The following is a 19,401-nucleotide window of genomic DNA, read 5'->3' as shown; positions in this document are numbered from 1 at the left end:
CCGTTCAAAAGACTCGACTCGTTCGCCAACGGCACATATGTGGCACAGAAACACTCCCTCGCCTGTACGCGTGTCAGAAAAGTTGACTCTCCGCTCACAACTGGGATCAACCCGGTTCTCGTCGTTGACGTAAAAGAGCCGCTCAAAAGACTTGACTCGTTCGCCAACGGCACACCTGTAGTACAGAAACACTCCCACACCTGTACGGGCACGTCGTGTCAGAAAAGTTGACTCTCCACTCACAACTGGGATCAACCCGGTTCTCGTCGTTGATGTAAAAGAGCCGTTCGAAAGGCTCGATTCGTTTGCCAACAGCACATTTTGTGGTACAGAAACACTCCCACACCTGTATGGGCACGTCGTGTCAGAAAAGTTGACTCTTCGCTCACAACTGGGATCAACCCGGTTTTCGTCTTTGACGTAAAAGAGCCGTTCAAAAGACTCGATTCATTCGCCAACGGCACATGTGTCGTACAGAAACACTCCCACGCCTGTACGGGCAAGTCGTGTCAGAAAAGTTGACTCTCCGCTCACAACTGGGATCAACCCGGTTCTCGTCGTTGATGTAAAAGAGCCGTTCGAAAGGCTCGATTCGTTTGCCAACAGCACATTTTGTGGTACAGAAACACTCCCACACCTGTATGGGCACGTCGTGTCAGAAAAGTTGACTCTTCGCTCACAACTGGGATCAACCCGGTTTTCGTCTTTGACGTAAAAGAGCCGTTCAAAAGACTCGATTCATTCGCCAACGGCACATGTGTCGTACAGAAACACTCCCACGCCTGTACGGGCAAGTCGTGTCAGAAAAGTTGACTCTCCGCTCACAACTGGGATCAACCCGGTTCTCGTCGTTGATGTAAAAGAGCCGTTCAAAAGGCTCAGTTCGTTCGCCAACGGCACGTGTGTGGTACAGACACACTCCCACGCCTGTACGGGCACGTCGTGTCAGAAAAGTTGACTCTCTGCTCACAACTGGGATCAACCTGGTTCTCGTCTTTGACGTAAAAGAGCCGTTCAAAAGACTCGACTCGTTCGCCAACGGAGCATTTTGTCTACAGAAACACTCCCACGCCTGTACGGGCACGTCGTGTCAGAAAAGTTGACTACGCTCACAACTGGGATCAACCCGGTTCTCGTCGTTGACGTAAAAGAGCCGTTCAAAAGACTCGACTCGTTCACCACAACTGGGATCAACCCTCAATCATGCATTACATACTATACATTACCTTTGCACTATATTAATTTGCACTAAATTAATTTATATTATGTGTTGTCAACTTTGTACTTTTTTATGTCATTGCCTGAAATAAATAAATTAAAATGAATAAAAAAAATAAAAACCCAGTTCTCGTCGTTGCCGTAAAATAGCCGTTCAAAAGACTCGACTCGTTCGCCAACGGCACACGTGTGGTACAAGAACACTCCCAGGCCTGTACGGGCACGTCGTGTCAGAAAAGTTGACTCTCCGCTCTCAACTGATATCAACCCGGTTCTCGTTGTTGATGTAAAAGAGCCGTTCAAAAGACTCGACTCGTTCGCCACAACTGGGATCAACCCTCAATCATGCATTACATACTATACATTACCTTTGCACTATATTAATTTGCACTATATTAATTTTTATTATTATGTGTTGTCAACGTTGCACTTTTTTATGTCATTGCCTGAAATAAATAAATAAATTAAAATGAATAAAAAAATAAAAACACGGTTCTTGTCGACGTAAAATAGCTGTTCAAAAGACTCGACTCGTTCGCCAACGGCACACGTGTGGTACAGAAACACTCCCACGCCTGTACGCGTGTCAGAAAGGTCGACTCTCCGCTCACAACTGGGATCAACCTGGTTTTCGTCTTTGACGTAAAAGAGCCGTTCAAAAAACTCGACTCGTTCGCCACAACTGGGATCAACCCTCAATCATGCATTACATACTATACATTACCTTTGCACTATATTAATTTATATTATTATGTGTTGTCAACGTTGCACTTTTTTATGTCATTGCCTGAAATAAATAAATAAATTAAAATGAATAAAAAAATAAAAACACGGTTCTTGTCGTTGACGTAAAATAGCCGTTCAAAAGACTCGACTCGTTCGCCAACGGCACATATGTGGTACAGAAACACTCCCACGCCTGTACGGGCACGTCGTGTCAGAAAAGTTGACTCCGCTCACAACTGGGATCAACCCGGTTCTCGTCGTTGACATGAAAGAGCCGTTCAAAAGACTCGACTCATTCGCCAAAGGCACATATGTGGCACAGAAACACTCCCACGCCTGTATGGGCACGTCGTGTCAGAAAAGTTGACTCTCCGCTCACAACTGGGATCAACCCGGTTCTCGTCGTTGACATGAAAGAGCCGTTCAAAAGACTCGACTCGTTCGCCAAAGGCACTTATGTGGCACAGAATCACTCCCACGCCTGTACGGGCACGTCGTGTCAGAAAAGTTGACTCCGCTCACAACTGGGATCAACCCGGTTCTCGTCGTTGATGTAAAAGAGCCGTTCAAAAGGCTCAGTTCGTTCGCCAACGGCACGTGTGTGGTACAGACACACTCCCACGCCTGTACGGGCACGTCGTGTCAGAAAAGTTGACTCTCTGCTCACAACTGGGATCAACCTGGTTCTCGTCTTTGACGTAAAAGAGCCGTTCAAAAGACTCGACTCGTTCGCCAACGGAGCATTTTGTCTACAGAAACACTCCCACGCCTGTACGGGCACGTCGTGTCAGAAAAGTTGACTACGCTCACAACTGGGATCAACCCGGTTCTCGTCGTTGACGTAAAAGAGCCGTTCAAAAGACTCGACTCGTTCACCACAACTGGGATCAACCCTCAATCATGCATTACATACTATACATTACCTTTGCACTATATTAATTTGCACTATATTATTTTATATCATGTGTTGTCAACGTTGTACTTTTTTATGTCATTGCCTGAAATAAAAAAATAAATAAAAATAAATAAATAAATAAAAACCAGGTTCTCGTCGTTGACGTAAAATAGCCGTTCAAAAGACTCGACTCGTTCGCCAACGGCACGTGTGTGGTACGGAAACACTCCCACACTTGTATGGGCAAGTCGTGTAAGAAAGGTTGACTCTTCGCTCACAACTGGGATCAACCCGGTTTTCGTCTTTGACGTAAAAGAGCCGTTCAAAAGACTCGATTCGTTCGCCAACAGCACATTTTGTGGTACAGAAACACTCCCACACCTGTATGGGCAAGTCGTGTAAGAAAAGTTGACTCTTCGCTCACAACTGATATCAACCCGGTTTTCGTCTTTGATGTAAAAGAGCCGTTCAAAAGACTCGACTCGTTCGCCAACGGCACACGTGTGGTACAGAAACACTCCCACGCCTGTACGGGCACGTCGTGTCAGAAAAGTTGACTCTCCGCTCACAACTAGGATCAACCCGGTTCTTGTCGTTGACGTAAAAGAGCCGTTCAAAAGACTCGACTCGTTCGTCACAACTGGGATCAACCCTCAATCATGCATTACATACTATACATTACCTTTGCACTATATTAATTTGCACTATGTTAATTTATATTATGTGTTGTCAACTTTGTACTTTTTTTATGTCATTGCCTGAAATAAATAAAAAATAATAATAAAAACCCGGTTGTCGTCGTTGACGTAAAATAGCCGTTCAAAAGGCTCGACTCGTTCGCCAACGGCACACGTGTGGTACAGAAACACTCCCACGCCTGTACGGGCACGTCGTTTCAGAAAAGTTGACTCCGCTCACAACTGGGATCAACCCGGTTCTCGTCGATGTAAAAGAGCCGTTCAAAAGACTCGACTCGTTCGCCACAACTGGGATCAACCCTCAATCATGCATTACATACTATACATTACCTTTGCACTATATTCATTTGCACTATGTGTTGGCAACTTTGTACTTTTTTATGTCATTGCCTGAAATAAATAAATGAATAAAAACATAAAAACCCGGTTCTCATCGTTGATGTAAAATAGCTGTTCAAAAGACTTGACTCGTTCGCCAACGGCACACGTGTGGTACAGAAACACTCCCACGCCTGTACGGGCAAGTCGTGTAAGAAAAGTTGACTCTTCGCTCACAACTGGGATCAACCCGGTTCTCGTCGTTGACGTAAAAGAGCCGTTCAAAAGACTCGATTCATTCGCCAACAGCACATGTGTCGTACAGAATCACTCCCACGTCTGTATGGGCAAGTCGTGTCAGAAAAGTTGACTCTCCGCTCACAACTGGGATCAACCCGGTTCCCGTCTATGTAAAAGAGCCGTTCAAAAGACTCGGTTTGTTCGCCAACGGCACATGTGTCTTACAGAATCACTCCCACGCCTGTACGGGCACGTAGTGTCAGAAAAGTTGACTCAACGCTCACAACTGGGATCAACCCGGTGCTCGTTGACGTAAAAGAGCCGTTCAAAAGACTCGATTCATTCGCCAACGGCACATGTGTCGTACAGAATCACTCCCACGCCTGTACGGGCACGTCGTGTCAGAAAAGTTGACTCTCCGCTCACAACTGGGATCAAACCGGTTCTCGTCGTTGACGTAAAAGAGCCGTTCAAAAGACTCGATTCGTTTGCCAACGGCACATTTTGTGGTACAGAAACACTCCCACGCCTGTATGGGCAAGTCGTGTCAGAAAAGTTGACTCTCCGCTCACAACTGGGATCAACCCGGTTCCCGTCTATGTAAAAGAGCCGTTCAAAAGACTCGGTTTGTTCGCCAACGGCACATGTGTCTTACAGAATCACTCCCACGCCTGTACGGGCACGTAGTGTCAGAAAAGTTGACTCAACGCTCACAACTGGGATCAACCCGGTGCTCGTTGACGTAAAAGAGCCGTTCAAAAGACTCGATTCATTCGCCAACGGCACATGTGTCGTACAGAATCACTCCCACGCCTGTACGGGCACGTCGTGTCAGAAAAGTTGACTCTCCGCTCACAACTGGGATCAAACCGGTTCTCGTCGTTGACATAAAAGAGCCATTCAAAAGACTCGACTCGTTCGCCACAACTGGTATCAACCCTCAATCATGCATTATATACTATACATTACCTTTGCACTATATTAATTTATATTATGTGTTGTCAACTTTGTACTTTTTTATGTCATTGCCTGAAATAAATAAATTAATTAAAATGAATAAAAAAAATATAAACCCGGTTCTCGTCGTTGCCGTAAAATAGCCGTTCAAAAGACTCGACTCGTTCGCCAACGGCACACGTGTCATACAGAAACACTCCCACGCCTGTACGGGCACGTCGTGTCAGAAAAGTTGACTCCGCTCACAACTGGGATCAACCCGGTTCTCGTCGTTGATGTAAAAGAGCCGTTCAAAAGGCTCGACTCGTCCGCCAACGACACGTGTCGTACAGAAAAACTCCCGCCGTGTCAGAAAAGTTGACTCTCCGCTCACAACTGGGATTAACCTGGTTCTCATCGTTGACGTAAAAGAGCTGTTCAAAAGACTCGATTTGTTTACCAACGGCACATTTTGTGGTACAGAAACACTCCCACGCCTGTACGGGCAAGTCGTGTCAGAAAAGTTGACTCTCCGCTCACAACTGGGATCAACCCGGTTCTCGTCGTTGATGTAAAAGAGCCGCTCAAAAGACTCGACTCGTTCGCCAACGGCACACCTTTAGTACAGACACTCCCACGCCTGTACGGGCACGTCGTGTCAGAAAAGTTGACTCTGCGCTCACAACTGGGATCAACCTAGTTCTCATCGTTGACGTAAAAGAGCCGTTCAAAAGACTCGACTCGTTCGCCAACGGCATGTGTGTGGTACGGAAACACTCCCACACCTATATGGGCAAGTCGTGTAAGAAAGGTTGACTCTCCGCTTACAACTGGGATCAACCCGGTTCTCGTCGTTGATGTAAAAGAGCCGTTCAAAAGGCTCGACTCGTCCGCCAACGACACGTGTCGTACAGAAACACTCTCGCCTTGTCAGAAAAGTTGACTCTCCGCTCACAACTGGACTGGGATCAACCTAGTTCTCATCGTTGACGTAAAAGAGCCGTTCAAAAGACTCGACTCGTTCGCCAACGACACGTGTGTGGTACAGAAACACTCCCACACCTATATGGGCAAGTCGTGTAAGAAAAGTTGACTCTTCGCTCACAACTGGGATCAACCCGGTTTTCGTCTTTGACGTAAAAGAGCCGTTCAAAAGACTCGACTCGTTCGCCAACGGCACACGTGTAGTACAGACACTCCCACGCCTGTACGGGCACGTCGTGTCAGAAAGGTGGGGCAGTGCCAAAACACGAAGGTCACGGAGCTGTCCACGCACACACACACACACACACGCAGTAGTAGCGTGGGTGTGTAGTAGTAGTAGTAGTAGTAGTAGTAGTGGAGTGTGTGTGGAGATTAGCGAGGTGAGCACCTTGCATCGCCTCACAAGAAGACTCCACCGTCCAACTTTCCGGCTCTTCAAGCTCTTTTTTTTTTTTTTTTTTTTCCCACGCTGGGAGATTTTTTTTTCCACGCTGGGAGATTAAAGGACTCCCAACAAGGACTAGCTGCCGATTAATGAGGGAATTGTCAGGAGAAGCAGGAAATAGCGAGGCATCGAATCGCTTTGCGCGCGCAATCGCCATTGTTGCGTTTCCTGGACTTTCGGGCGGCTTCAAGTTTGCTGCCAATTCGGACCCGAACCAGTTCGTTTGTGGCGTCAACAAAGTTCGAACAGGCGCCGCGGGAATATTCTTCTTTTTGTTTGTTTTTTCTTCAATGGAAGCAGTTGGTGTTGTTGTTGTTGGGCGTGTGGAGGCGCAGGTAAGTGATGACGTCATTAATGCCTTCTTGTCTATTTCTGGACGTAAGTCAACTGCAACTCGCCAAGTGTAAATACTATTAACCTCATGGATGTAGTCTTTACACATTAAATATATATATAAATACTATTAACCTAATGGATGTAGTCTTTACACATTAAATATATGTATAAATACTATTAACCTAATGGATGTAGTCTTTACACATTAAATATATGTATAAATACTATTAACCTCATGTAGTCTTTACACATTTGTCAACAAAGCAGATGCATTTTATTTTGAAAAGACTTGGCTCTCCAAGTGTCAACATAATGACAACATTAAATACAGTAGTGTAGTAGACCTTAGTATTCATTAAGTACCACCATAATGACAACATTAAATACAGTAGTGTAGTAGACCTAAGTATTCAGTAAGTACCACCATAATGACCACATTAAATACAGTAGTGTAGTAGACCTAAGTATTCAGTAAGTACCACCATAATGACAACATTAAAATACAGTAGCGTAGTAGACCTAAGTATTCATTAAGTACCACCATAATGACATTAAAAAACAGTAGTGTAGTAGACCTAAGTATTCATTAAGTACCAACATATTGACAACATTAAATACAGTAGTGTAGTAGACCTAAGTATTCATTAAGTACCACCATAATGACAACATTAAATACAGTAGTGTAGTAGACCTAAGTATTCATTAAGTACTACCATAATGACAACATTAAATACAGTAGTGTAGTAGACCTAAGTATTCATTAAGTACCACCATAATGACAACATTAAAATACAGTAGTGTAGTAGACCTAAGTATTCATTAAGTACCACCATAATGACAACATTAAAATACAGTAGTGTAGTAGACCTAAGTATTCATTAAGTACCACCATAATGACATTAAAATACAGTAGTGTAGTAGACCTAAGTATTCATTAAGTACCACCATAATGACATTAAAATACAGTAGTGTAGTAGACCTAAGTATTCATTAAGTACCACCATAATGACAACATTAAATACAGTAGTGTAGTAGACCTAAGTATTCATTAAGTACCACCATAATGACAACATTAAAATACAGTAGTGTAGTAGACCTAAGAATTCATTAAGTACCACCATAGTGACAACATTAAATACAGTAGTGTAGTAGACCTAAGTATTCATTAAGTACCACCATAATGACAACATTGAATACAGTAGCGTAGCAGTCCTAAGTACTCATTAAAAACAAGGCAGAGTTTGCATTTTACATGTATATTTAATATACTGTAACATTACACACAGTTTGAACGGTAACACCGTTTGAATATAGGAAAATAAAACACGGTACTTTAACCAAGTGATTCTGGATAGAGCCGAGTACTACCGTTTGAAAATCACCGTTCAAATCCACACCAAAAATGACTCCATATCTACTAGTACTACCATATTTGAGTTATTGTGTAGAAATATGTGAAAATAACTATGGTACACTGTTGGATATAAAGAAAATACAATCCTTTTATTTATTGACCTGTGTCAAGTAGAGACCCACCCACCACCATGTCCCAATCTCCCCAAACGTATATAAAACATATTACATATTGTTATGAAGGTGTCTGTTACTACATTATATATATACTTGCAGTGTGTATATTGTACATATATATATATATATATATATATATATATATATATATATATATAAGAAAAGAGAAAAATATATATACATATACATACATTTATATATATATATATATATATATATACAGTATATATATATGTGTGTGTGTGTGTGTGTGTGTGTGTGTGTGTGTGTGTGTGTGTGTGTGTGTGTAAATATGTATGTATGTATATATATATATATATATATATATATATATATGTCTTAATAAGGTTATCCAAAAAATAGTGCTCGATACCGTAGTAGAGCGCAATATATGTATGTGTGGGAAAAAAATCACAAGACTATTTCATCTCTACAGGCCTGTTTCATGAGGGGGGGTACCCTCAATCATCAGGAGATTTTAATGGGAGCATTCACATACCATGGTTTATATAGGGCACAGAGTGGGTGGGTACAGGCTGGCGTAGGGGCGTGGTGATTGGCTCATGTGTTACCTAGGAGGTGTTTCCGTCTGTGGCGGCATGCTGATACAATTTCGCTGCGCTTGTTGAGGGATGACAGGTCTGGACGGTAAATAATAAACAGTTTCTCTTTCAAGCATCGGTTGCATCTTTTATTACCACTATTGTAAGGTGTGCTGGATGCAAGAATTTGCCATGTTATTGAATATTCAACATTATTGTCTTTGAGAAAGACAATAATGTTGAATATTCAATAACACCTCCTAGGTAACACATGAGCCAATCACCACGCCCCTACGCCAGCCTGTACCCACCCACTCTGTGCCCTATATAAACCATGGTATGTGAATGCTCCCATTAAAATCTCCTGATGATTGAGGGAACCCCCCCTCATGAAACAGGCCTGTAGAGATTAAATAGTCTTGTGATTTTTTTCCCACACATACATATATATATATATATATATATATATATATATATATATATATATATATATATATATATATATATATATATATATATATATATGTGTGTGTATATGTATATGTCGAGGTTTCTGTGGTTTATCTGTTATACAGTGCTCAATACCGGGGTTATACAGTGCTCAATACCGGGGTAAGGGGGATTATACGCGGTTATATCATCCCTACAAGCCTGTTTCTCAGGTTTCCCTGCGTGTCTGTGGCTGTTATATATATATATATATATATATATATATATATATATACATATATATATATATATATATATATATATATAGGGTACATTACATGGCTTCTGTGCCGACATGATGAGACCAGTTTGTTGCGTTTGTTTAAAGTGGACATGCTGGGGTGGTATATAATATGTCACATACCTGCCAACTACTCCGGTTTTCCCGTAATTAGTACGGTTTTCATCAACCTATTCCGGGTTACGGTTGCAGTGATAAAAAATACGGTTTTTCATTCATTAAAAAAATATTTTTTTTAAAAAGTTTTATTCACGAAATCGCGTAACAACAATGACAATCGACACTGCTTCCCGTAACTTCCTATCGAGCCATTCCGAATGCCATGCGCGAGGCTATTTATAGCACCGCTGCCAAGCACGAGGCACCAGTTGCCATTGTTTCCAAACGAGCGAACGATCATGGAATCAGCCGGAGAAAAATCGCAAACGAGTCTTAAACCGAAAAGAAAACTGCAGTCATTCCGTGAAGAATATTCAAAAGCCTATCCGGGAATAATGATCCGTTCCAAAAAGGGTGAAAACTACGCGAATTGCACCTTGTGCAGACAAGATTTTTCGATCGGACACGGAGGAATTAGCGATGTAAAAGACCACGTTGGGACAAAAAAACACAAGTCTAATGCCGCTGCTAAATTTGGATTTTAGCTACAAAAAGGTAATGACACCAATGTTATCTATTGGAATTGTTTAGTACTGTTATACTGTTAAAAGTGTTTATACTATTTATGCTTTCAAGTCCAAGTTGAAGAAATCTTGTTAAATGTTGACAGCATAACTACCAAAATACAGAAGTATGTCCTTAATATTTTTGCAGTGCTATTTCTGTTGAAAAGTTCAAATGATTACATTAGAGATGTGATGTGCCACTTTTCAAGTGTCTGATGGCTTCAATTCATTTTCATTAATTTTTCATATTTTGAATTCTTTTGAAAGGCTTACAAAAAAACGACATTTGAATTGTAATTCCATGCTATTGACAGGACTATTAATTTTAATGAAGTTAGCTTACCATGTTTACAGTATGATAATTGTGATAGAAATGTGAATTTTAGGCACAGAATATTTTTTACAATTGAACAAGGCAGTAGATTATACAAGCTTGGACAGAAAGTTAATAATGACACCAATTTTTTTTTTTAATGGAATTGTTTAGTACTGTTTTACCATTTGTTTACTGTAAAAAGTGTTTATACTGTTTATACTTTCAATTAACAAATTGAAGTCTTGTGAAAGGTTGACAGGATAACTGGCATTAACTGTCAAAATAATTTCAAACTATTGAAGTTAGCTTACAGAATAAACATGTCAATCAACCCATATGATTTTTGCTGTAATATTTTTGTTTTGGGGCTTCACGGTGGCAGAGGGGTTAGTGCATCTGCCTCACAATACAAAGGTCCTGAGTAGTCTTGGGTTCAATCCCGGGCTCGGGATCTTTCTGTGTGGAGTTTGCATGTCCTCCCCGTGACTGCGTGGGTTCCCTCCGGGTACTCCGGCTTCCTCCCACTTCCAAAGACATGCACCTGGGGATAAGTTGATTGGCAACACTAAAAATTGGCCCTAGTGTGTGGATGTGAGTGTGAATGTTGTCTGTCTATCTGTGTTGGCCCTGCGATGAGGTGGCGACTTGTCCAGGGTGTACCCCGCCTTCCGCCCGATTGTAGCTGAGATAGGCTCCAGCGCCCCCCGCGACCCCAAAGGGAATAAGCGGTAGAAAATGGATGGATGGATGGATTTTTGTTTTGAAAAGTCACTGTGACTGATAGAAAAGTGATGGTTTTAGCAACATTTTAACCTGTCTGAATGCTAATAATCATTTTGCGTCGGGGGGCGAACCTGAACCCCCCACCAGGACTTTGTCCTGGACCTACCGGGGCCTGCGGCCCCTGGACCCTGGCTACTAGGTTTTTCTGATTTCAAAAGTTGGCAGGTATGTATGTCATATAGCATGTCCACTTGAAACAAACGCAACAAACTGGTCTCATCATGCCGGCACAGAAGCAAGGCACTACTGTGTAACAATGGCCACACCCCTATGTAATGTACTATATATATACAGGGAAACCTGCGAAACAGACTTGCAGGGATGATAAAGCCTCTGTGTTTTTTCCTGACCTAACGTATATATATTTATATATATATATATATAGTAGGGGTGTAACGGTACGTGTATTTGTATTGAACCGTTTCGGTACGGGGGTTCCGGTTCGGTTCGGATGTGTACCGAACGAGTTTCTACACGAACATATTAAGTAGCGTAACGCACGTTGTGTAAACAATGCACACTGAGGCACAACACACCGCATGCTAGCAGCTAACGGGCTAGGATAGACTGACCATACGTCTTCTTTTCACCGGACATGTCCTCTTTTGCGGAGCTGTCAGGGCGGAGTTTCTTAAATGCCTCAAATGTCCGGCATTTTGAGTTAGGGTTGCGTGTATTTTCAATGTACGTTCAGGGTTAAGAAGGGGTTAAAAACAAAACAAATTGTGCGTGCAGCAGCATTGGTGAGGGAGTGGCAGAGAGAGAGAGAGAGAGAGAATGTGTCGTCAGGCTCTGCTTTTTATCCATAGATTTATCACATTTAATTTTTTATTATCCATAGCAGGGGTGTCAAAAGTGTGCCTCGGAGGCCATTAGCGGCCCACGGCAAATGTTTTAAAGGCCCACGGCACATTCTAAAAATACTATTGAAATAAACAAAAACATAACAAAAGTTAAATAAAAAAGGTTAAATGTAATTTAGAAAAAGTTGCAATGTTGACTAATAAAACAAAGCTGTTTTTTTTCTCTTTCATACTGTCATTGCTCAAAACATAATATTGAATCAAAATCAATGTTATTATGAATTATTGACCTATCCAAGGTTCCCATTACTTCACATCAAATATTCCACTAAGAAAAATATTTTTGGTGGAAGATTTTGCAAATTTGGTAAATAAATAACCCAAAAATGTATATTTTGTTGTTTTCTTACTGTACCGAAAATGAACCGAACCGTAAACCCTGGACAAGTCGCTCCCTCATCACAGGGCCAACACAGATAGACAGATAACATTCACACTCACATTCACACACTAGGGCCCATTTAGTGTTGCCAATCAACTTATCCCCAGGTGCATGTCTTTGGAGGTGGGAGGGGCCTATCCCCAGGTGCATGTCTTTGGAGGTGGGAGGAAGCCGGAGTACCCGGAGGGAACCCACGCAGTCACGGGGAGAACATGCAAACTCCACACAGAAAGATCCCGAGGCTGGGATTGAACTCACGACTACTCAGGACCTTTGTATTGTGAGGCAGACGCACTAACCCCTTTTCCACCGTGCTGCCCACCCCTAATATATATATATATATATATATATATATATATATATATCCACGGACACAACCGCGGAGTCCGTGGATAAACCGCGGGTCGGGCGGGTAAAAATAGATTTTAAATAGATGCGGGCGGTTGGCGGTTGAACCAATTCGGAAATATATATACATAGTTAAATGTTGTTACCCACATACGAAAAACGAGCAGCACTCTTTGAAACAGTCAATTATTAATCAGGCACCGCGTCCCAGCAACAAGTGGCGCAAGTGAGCGCTCCTTCAGCGCAGCAGGGCGCATTTTAGAGGCCAGGCGCTCTCGCATGAATCCTGGCACTGTAGATGCCATTTTATTCCTGCATAGTGCTAACAAAAAAAAAAGTAAGTAGACATACGGTTGGATATGTTAAACGAATTAGTCTACGTTACCTATAGGCTATACCAAATAAGCCCATGTCTAACCTATATTGAGTTCGGTCAGCTGAATAATTTTGATGGTTACGTGTTGTTTGGGCGCACTACAATGCAAAGGAATTAAGGCAATTGCGTTGTTTATTGTGGTTTTTTCCTATTGGAGATATACTACTGTGTGTGTTAATTATTTGGCCTCGCTTTCAAGTGAAGCGCATCTCCGATTGGCGACAATGTAAGGATATTTAGCCTGCTTTGTTTGTCGCGACCGTCTATTTTCATTATAATTCAAGTTTGATGATAAAGTGCAGTCTGATGGGTTTGATTTCCCCCCTTCAGCTTTTTGCCTTGGCCAATAAGTTGCAGGTAATTTATTATTATTTATTTAATTTATTTTTGTTTGAATAGAGATGACATACATATGTTATTGTATAATTTAAGTTTGTGCACGTGATTGACAGCCTAAGGTTTATGAGGCACATTTTTTATTTATTTTTTTATTTCAACTTAAAAACGTATGAGCCTATGCCTAGAACATAGGCTATGTGTTTATCTTATCGAGGGTTTATAAATGTCACCTATACTGTATGAAACTACAAAATAACAAACACGGAGGCTCCAGTTTACACGAGGACCACTTTATTTACCTTCTTTCAAAAACCTCCACAACGTGACATCACTTCCGCTCTTAGCGCCTTCAAAATAAGAGCTCAAGGCATATACTGTATAACAGCGCATAACAGGAACTTAACATCACAAAGAGGAAAGCCCATAAAAATAGGTTACAAAAGTTATTTAATAAGAAGCCAAAAAGTGCAAAAACAATAATGTTCGTGTTGGAGGAGTTGTGAATTAGATACACCTGCAGTCTGCAGGCGTACCTAATGTTGTGGCCCTGCAGTCATTCACAACTCCTCCGACACCAACATTATTGTTTTTGCACTTTTTGGCTTCTTATGAAATAACTTTTTTAAATAGATTCAATCTTGCACGTGGAAAGTTTAAGTGTGGGCTTTAGTTGATATAACACTCCCGTCAGGGGTTGCCGTGCATTCTACGGCGGGGGTGCAGGAGGCGGGATTACTGGAGCCTCAGCCAGTGCGTCTTTTGCAGCCGTTTTATGATCGCTCAGCACAAGAAATACTTTACACACATCCAGTTGTTGACAAAATACACTGTACATTATATACCTCAGCTAACTAAACTATGGAAATGTATAATATAGTTCATATAGCAATACAGTCTCACTGCACAGCAGGCCAGCAGTTAGCCGAGTCATTGCGCAATGCATGTTGAGGCACTGAGTGACGTGCCTCAACTGGCTGCTGTTCACCGCACCGTCTCTTCTCAGTATTTGAACGGCAAATGTGAAAATTCAGCTATTTTAAATAAAAATAATCTAAAACGGGTGAAGTTAAATGGAAAATAACTTTATAGTATAATCACTGGATACATATAACAATTTAATAAAAAAAAAATATTTTTACATTTTTTTTCTTTCCATGATGGCAGGTGAGGCCCCGCCTCACCTGCCTCTAGTGACTGCACGTCACTAGAGGCATATATATATATATATATATATATATATATATATATATATATATATATATATATATATATATATATATATATATATATATATATATATATATATATATATACATACATACATACATACATGCAGTCTGCTTTTGGCCCCCAGCCACACTTTTTAAGCCCAATGCGGCCACGCCCATTCCAAAAGTTTGGACACCCCTGCTCTAAGCATTTATTCAAACATGAGCAGGAGTGTTATTATGAAGGCTCTCCTTGCAGAATCCCCACAGTGTGACTGCACATCCCAGCATGCACATAGATCAGGGGTGCTCATTACGTTGATCGCGAGCTACCGGTCGATCTCAGAGGGTGTGTCAGTCGATCACCAGCCAGGCATTAAAAAAATAGTCCTAAAAATGAGCGATCATAAATCTTCACTATGACGTCACTTTCGTCACTTGATTCACATTCACGGCACCCGAGGGTCTTCTGAGATGACGCTGGCTGCTGCCAGCTCATTAAAATTACCGACTGGAAGGCGAGAAACACTTTATTTCAACAGACTCTGGCGCCGTACCTGTCGTCCAAACTCCAAAGACCAACTGCACAGTTGCACAGTTGCGCTAACAAAATAAGAGTCTCAGAAAGCTGGCGTGCACAAGCTAGCAAGCTACGGAGTTTGCCGACAATGTATTTCTTGTAAATTGTATACAAAGGAGTACGGAAGCTGGACAAATAAGATGCCAAAAACCAACCACTTTCATGTGGTATTGGACAGAAAGGAGGACTTTTTTTCTCCTCCATTCGAAAATGCGGACATTATCAGCACCACTGTCTGATTCCAATCAATGCAAGTCATCAGAATCAGGTAATACACCAACTTATATTCTTGTCTTCATGAAAGAAAGGAATCCATATGTGTTAAACATGCTTGTATTATCTTTAACCACCTTTAACTTGTTAACAATATTAACTATATGTGTTAAACATGCTTGTATTATCTTTAAACACCTTTAACTTGTTAACAATATTAATTATATGTGTTAAACATGCTTGTATTATCTTTAAACACCTTTAACTTGTTAACAATATTAATTATATGTGTTAAACATGCTTGTATTATCTTTAAACACCTTTAACTTGTTAACAATATTAATTATATGTGTTAAACATGCTTGTATTATCTTTAAACACCTTTAACTTGTTAACAATATTAATTATATGTGTTAAACATGCTTGTATTATCTTTAAACACCTTTAACTTGTTAACAATATTAATTATATGTGTTAAACATGCTTGTATTATCTTTAAACACCTTTAACTTGTTAACAATATTAATTATATGTGTTAAACATGCTTGTATTATCATTAAACACCTTTAATTTTTTAACAATAATAACCAAATGTGTTAAACATGCTTTCATTATCTTTAAACACCTTTTACTTGTTAACAATATTAACTATATGTATTAAACATACTTGTATTATCATTAAACACCTTTAATTTTTTAACAATATTAACTATATGTGTTAAACATGCTTGTATTATCTTTAAACACCTTTAACTTGTTAACAATATTAATTATATGTGTTAAACATGCTTGTATTATCTTTAAACACCTTTAACTTGTTAACAATGTTAATTATATGTGTTAAACATGCTTGTATTATCTTTAAACACCTTTAACTTGTTAACAATATTAATTATATGTGTTAAACATGCTTGTATTATCTTTAAACACCTTTAACTTGTTAACAATATTAATTATATGTGTTAAACATGCTTGTATTATCTTTAAACACCTTTAAGTTGTTAACAATATTAACTATATGTATTAAACATGCTTGTATTATCATTAAACACCTTTAATTTTTTAACAATATTAACTATATGTGTTAAACATGCTTTCATTATCTTTAAACACCTTTTACTTGTTAACAATATTAACTATATGTATTAAACATACTTGTATTATCATTAAACACCTTTAATTTTTTAACAATATTAACTATATGTGTTAAACATGCTTGCATTATCATTAAACACCTTTAACTTGTTAACAAAAACATATATTTCATAAATAAGTAAATATAAATGATATATATGAATGAGGTAGATCCCCACAACTTGATCAATTGAAAAGTAGCTCGCCTGCAGAAAAAGTGTGAGCACCCCTGACATAAAGTATATATTTAATATATATTTAATGCATACTCTTGGTAAGGCTGACCAGTTAGCATTCACACCCATATAAATGACTACAACTGAATGCGTCCTCCTTTTGATGCACATTTGCGCCACTTTACAAGCCTATTTAATGCACATGTTCACAATATTGTTGCTAATTTGGGTTTAGAGGGTAAAACAAGGCAGGGTTTCGGGGACATTGTCAGTAGAGGTGGTGCACGAACGTGTCCGTGGTGCACTTTGCTGCTGAGTGACGCTGGCCCGGGGTGAAAAAATGTGGACCGTCTTATCGGGACTACATTCTCCGACGTGCCGCGGCACGTCAGGACAGATGCCAGTACACGACGCACCCACTCGTAGTGATGATCGCAGCAGAAATAACACGTCTGATTGCTGCGTGTTGTGCGCTGAAACACAACATGTGAAACCCGGGTTGCAAAAGCGGCGTGGCAAACTCTTCCCTGGCGTGTCTGCCAAGCCCTGGCTGGGTTATTGTATCTCCTTCATTGTGCTGCAGGAGAGCTGGACTTGACACTCCTGCACCCTGCTGAAGGCCTTTCACGGGCCCGCATTACCATCACTATGGCTCTGACAGAATTACCGCCGCACTGACTTTAGCTCGCCTCTTTCTTCCTTTCAACCATCTTTCTTTGCATGTTTTGCTGTACATCTTTTTCCCCCCCCCCGCTCCTTTCTGAGTAGATTGTGACGCTCGTACATCTTTGCCTCTTTCAGCCCGCCTGGGGTCCGTGCCATCCGTCTCACCATGGACCGCCTGCCGAGCAGGCCCGCTAAAGGGGCCCTTCAGTGGCGATCAAGCCACAGATGACGCAAGTTTCCTTTGCTTACCAGTACGACAGAAACAACACAGCCTAAATCGCCCTGACAACAACGAGGCCATGCATCCTCTAGTCTGCATCAGCAGTTTTTGCCTCTTACCGCTGGCCTTGATGCTGGACCAGGACTCAACGCTGGACTGCGTTCCCCGCAGATCTGTGCCCTATCACAGTGAGTCTTGCTGCCATGGCAAAATACACCCAAAGCCACCAAAATCAAGCATACAGAGCATACACTTTTCCCACATTTTGTTATGTTACAGCTTTGGAATAAATTCATTTTGGTCCTCAAAATTCTACACACGCAATACCCCATCATGACAATGTGAACAGTTTTTTTTAGTTTAGCAATTAAAAAAAAAAAAACTTGGTCTGCGGCTGTGAGGCCGGTTGGATGTACCGCCAAATTCTCCAAAATGCCTTTGGAGATGGCATTAGGTAGAGAAATGAACATTTAATTCTCGAGCAACAGCTCAGGTGGACAATCCTGCGCTCGCTCCCTCAAAATATACAGTCCAGTTGCGATTATGAATGCCCGGAGACTACAATGACCTGTAGAATGACAACATTCATAGACAGTACTTAAAGTTAAAGTTAAAGTACCCATGATTGTCTCACACACACACACACGAGGTGTGGCGAAATTATTCTCTGCATTTAACCCATCACCCTTGATCACCCCCTGGGAGGTGAGGGGAGCAGTGAGCAGCACCGGTGGCCGCGCCCGGGAATCATTTTTGGCGATTTAACCCCCAATTCCAACCAAGCAGGGAGGTTATGGGTCCCATTTTTATAGTCTTTGGTATGAATATAGACACACATATATATACACACATATATATATATATACACACACATATATGTATATATATATATATATATATATATAAATCTATATATATGTATATGTATATATATATATATATATATATATATATATATATATACATATATTTATATATATACATATATATATTTATATATATATATATATATATATATATAGATATATATACATATATATATATATATACATATACATATACATATATATAGATTTATATATATATATATATATATACATATACATATACATATATATAGATTTATATATATATATACATATATATATATTTATATATATATATATTTATATGTATGTATGTATGTATATATATATATATATATATATATGTATGTATATATATATATATATATATATATATATGTATGTGTGGGAAAAAAATCACAAGACTATTTCATCTCTACAGGCCTGTTTCATGAGGGGGGGTACCCTCAATCATCAGGAGATTTTTAAAGTTATATATATATATGTATGTATGTATGTATGTATGTATGTATATATATATATATATATATATATATATATATACATATGTGTGTCTATATGTATATACATATATTTGTATATATGTATATGCATATCAGCTAATGCTAACGATGCTTGCTTGATTACAATAGCATGTACAAATATACATGAAAACACACCTACAGACA

The 19,401-nt window shown here is 40.1% G+C and overlaps 1 protein-coding gene across 2 annotated transcripts in view; it reads left to right on the top strand.

The window, feature by feature from the left end:
- sema4e (semaphorin 4e) overlaps positions 1 to 19,401 on the top strand; it is a 65,947-nt gene that overhangs the window by 7,035 nt on the left and 39,511 nt on the right. Inside the window, exons 1-2 of one of the 2 annotated variants that reach the window (XM_061978739.2) lie at positions 6,523 to 6,795; positions 17,783 to 18,055. In XM_061978739.2, the coding sequence (XP_061834723.1) occupies positions 17,947 to 18,055 (109 nt within the window). In that variant the 5' untranslated portion in view covers positions 6,523 to 6,795; positions 17,783 to 17,946. Of the gene's footprint in view, positions 1 to 6,522; positions 6,796 to 17,782; positions 18,056 to 19,401 lie in introns of those variants that run through there. The other variant, XM_072915248.1, reaches the window with a different exon arrangement.

Source organism: Nerophis lumbriciformis, linkage group LG19 (genome assembly GCF_033978685.3).
Source record: "Nerophis lumbriciformis linkage group LG19, RoL_Nlum_v2.1, whole genome shotgun sequence".
Classification (NCBI taxonomy): domain Eukaryota; kingdom Metazoa; phylum Chordata; class Actinopteri; order Syngnathiformes; family Syngnathidae; genus Nerophis; species Nerophis lumbriciformis.
This window is presented reverse-complemented; position numbering and strand designations above follow the sequence as displayed.